General features: G+C 67.0%; 1 protein-coding gene across 1 annotated transcript; it reads left to right on the plus strand.

Moving 5' to 3' along the window:
- The first annotated feature begins 307 nt into the window (after window positions 1-307).
- Window positions 308-691, plus strand: LOC146830066 (histone H4). The gene has a single exon (XM_085604290.1). It carries the CDS (start codon window positions 315-317, stop codon window positions 624-626), a length of 312 nt encoding a protein of 103 aa, XP_085460416.1. The 5' UTR covers window positions 308-314; the 3' UTR covers window positions 627-691.
- Window positions 692-1,187: the final 496 nt, after the last annotated feature.

Raw genomic sequence — 1,187 nt, forward strand, 5'->3', positions numbered from 1 at the left:
ACGGGCACCGAGCGCCAGGGTCAGGCGGGCCGCGGTGACGAGTGGGGGCCGGGAAGGGAGGCGTGTGTGTGTGCTTGACTGTGATCCGTGCCCCGGCGGCAGCTGCTGAGCCCACGACAAAGAGGCGGCTGGGAGCGCGCTCTTTTTCAAACGGCAACGGCCGCTCCCTGCCGGGGCCGGGCTCCCTCTCGCCTTCCGTTCAGTCACGTGGGCGGCTTGATGCGCCCTAGCTGGTCCGCCGCAGCTCCTCTATATAAGCAGCCGCCGCTGGCCTCGCCCTCAGTTCTGCTCAGTCACAGCACCGACAGGAGAACATGTCTGGACGCGGCAAAGGAGGGAAGGGGCTCGGCAAAGGCGGCGCCAAGAGGCACCGCAAGGTGCTCCGGGACAACATCCAGGGCATCACCAAGCCGGCCATCCGCCGCCTGGCGCGCCGTGGCGGGGTCAAGCGCATCTCCGGCCTCATCTACGAGGAGACCCGCGGGGTGCTGAAGGTTTTCCTGGAGAACGTGATCCGGGACGCCGTCACCTACACCGAGCACGCCAAGAGGAAGACCGTCACCGCCATGGATGTGGTCTACGCCCTGAAGCGCCAGGGCCGCACCCTCTACGGATTCGGCGGTTAAACACTCGGCTTGCCCACGGAGAAAAACACAAAACACCACAACCCAAAGGCTCTTTTAAGAGCCGACCACGATGTCATGGGAGAGCTGTGTCTATGCGCTAGGGTTCCCGCAGGGCTGCTTTCTAGGCCCACAGCCGGTCGGGTGAGGGGGGGGCACCAGGGGGATTTCGCTGCAATGCAAGGCACTGTCCCGGGGCCAGGGCGCCTTCCTGGAGCCCCGGCATGGGGGGGTCCAGGGGCGCGTTCATCCCAGTCCAGCCCACGGGGGTCCTGATGCCCTGTACTGGCGACCTAAGGCGGGTATAGCCCGGCCCAGGGGCCCGCCATCCTGGAGCCTTGTACTGGCGACCTAAGGCGGGTATAGCCCGGCCCAGGGGCCCGCCATCCTGGAGCCTTGTACTGGGGAGATAAGGCGGGTATAGCCGGGCCCAGGGGCCCGCCATCCTGGAGCCTTGCACTGGGGACATAAGGCGGGTATAGCCCGGCCCGGGGGCCCGCCATCCTGGATCCCTGGACTGGGGACCCAAGGCGAGTTTGGCCCGGCCCAGCTCAGTGTCGGCCA

The sequence above is a fragment of the Triturus cristatus genome, chromosome 5_1 (assembly GCF_964204655.1).
Source record: "Triturus cristatus chromosome 5_1, aTriCri1.1, whole genome shotgun sequence".
Taxonomy (NCBI): Eukaryota; Metazoa; Chordata; class Amphibia; order Caudata; family Salamandridae; genus Triturus; species Triturus cristatus.

Bases quoted from the DNA above. Each gene is read 5' to 3' on its own strand.
- LOC146830066 (XM_085604290.1), top strand. From the start codon at position 315: ATGTCTGGACGCGGCAAAGGAGGGAAGGGGCTCGGCAAAGGCGGCGCC.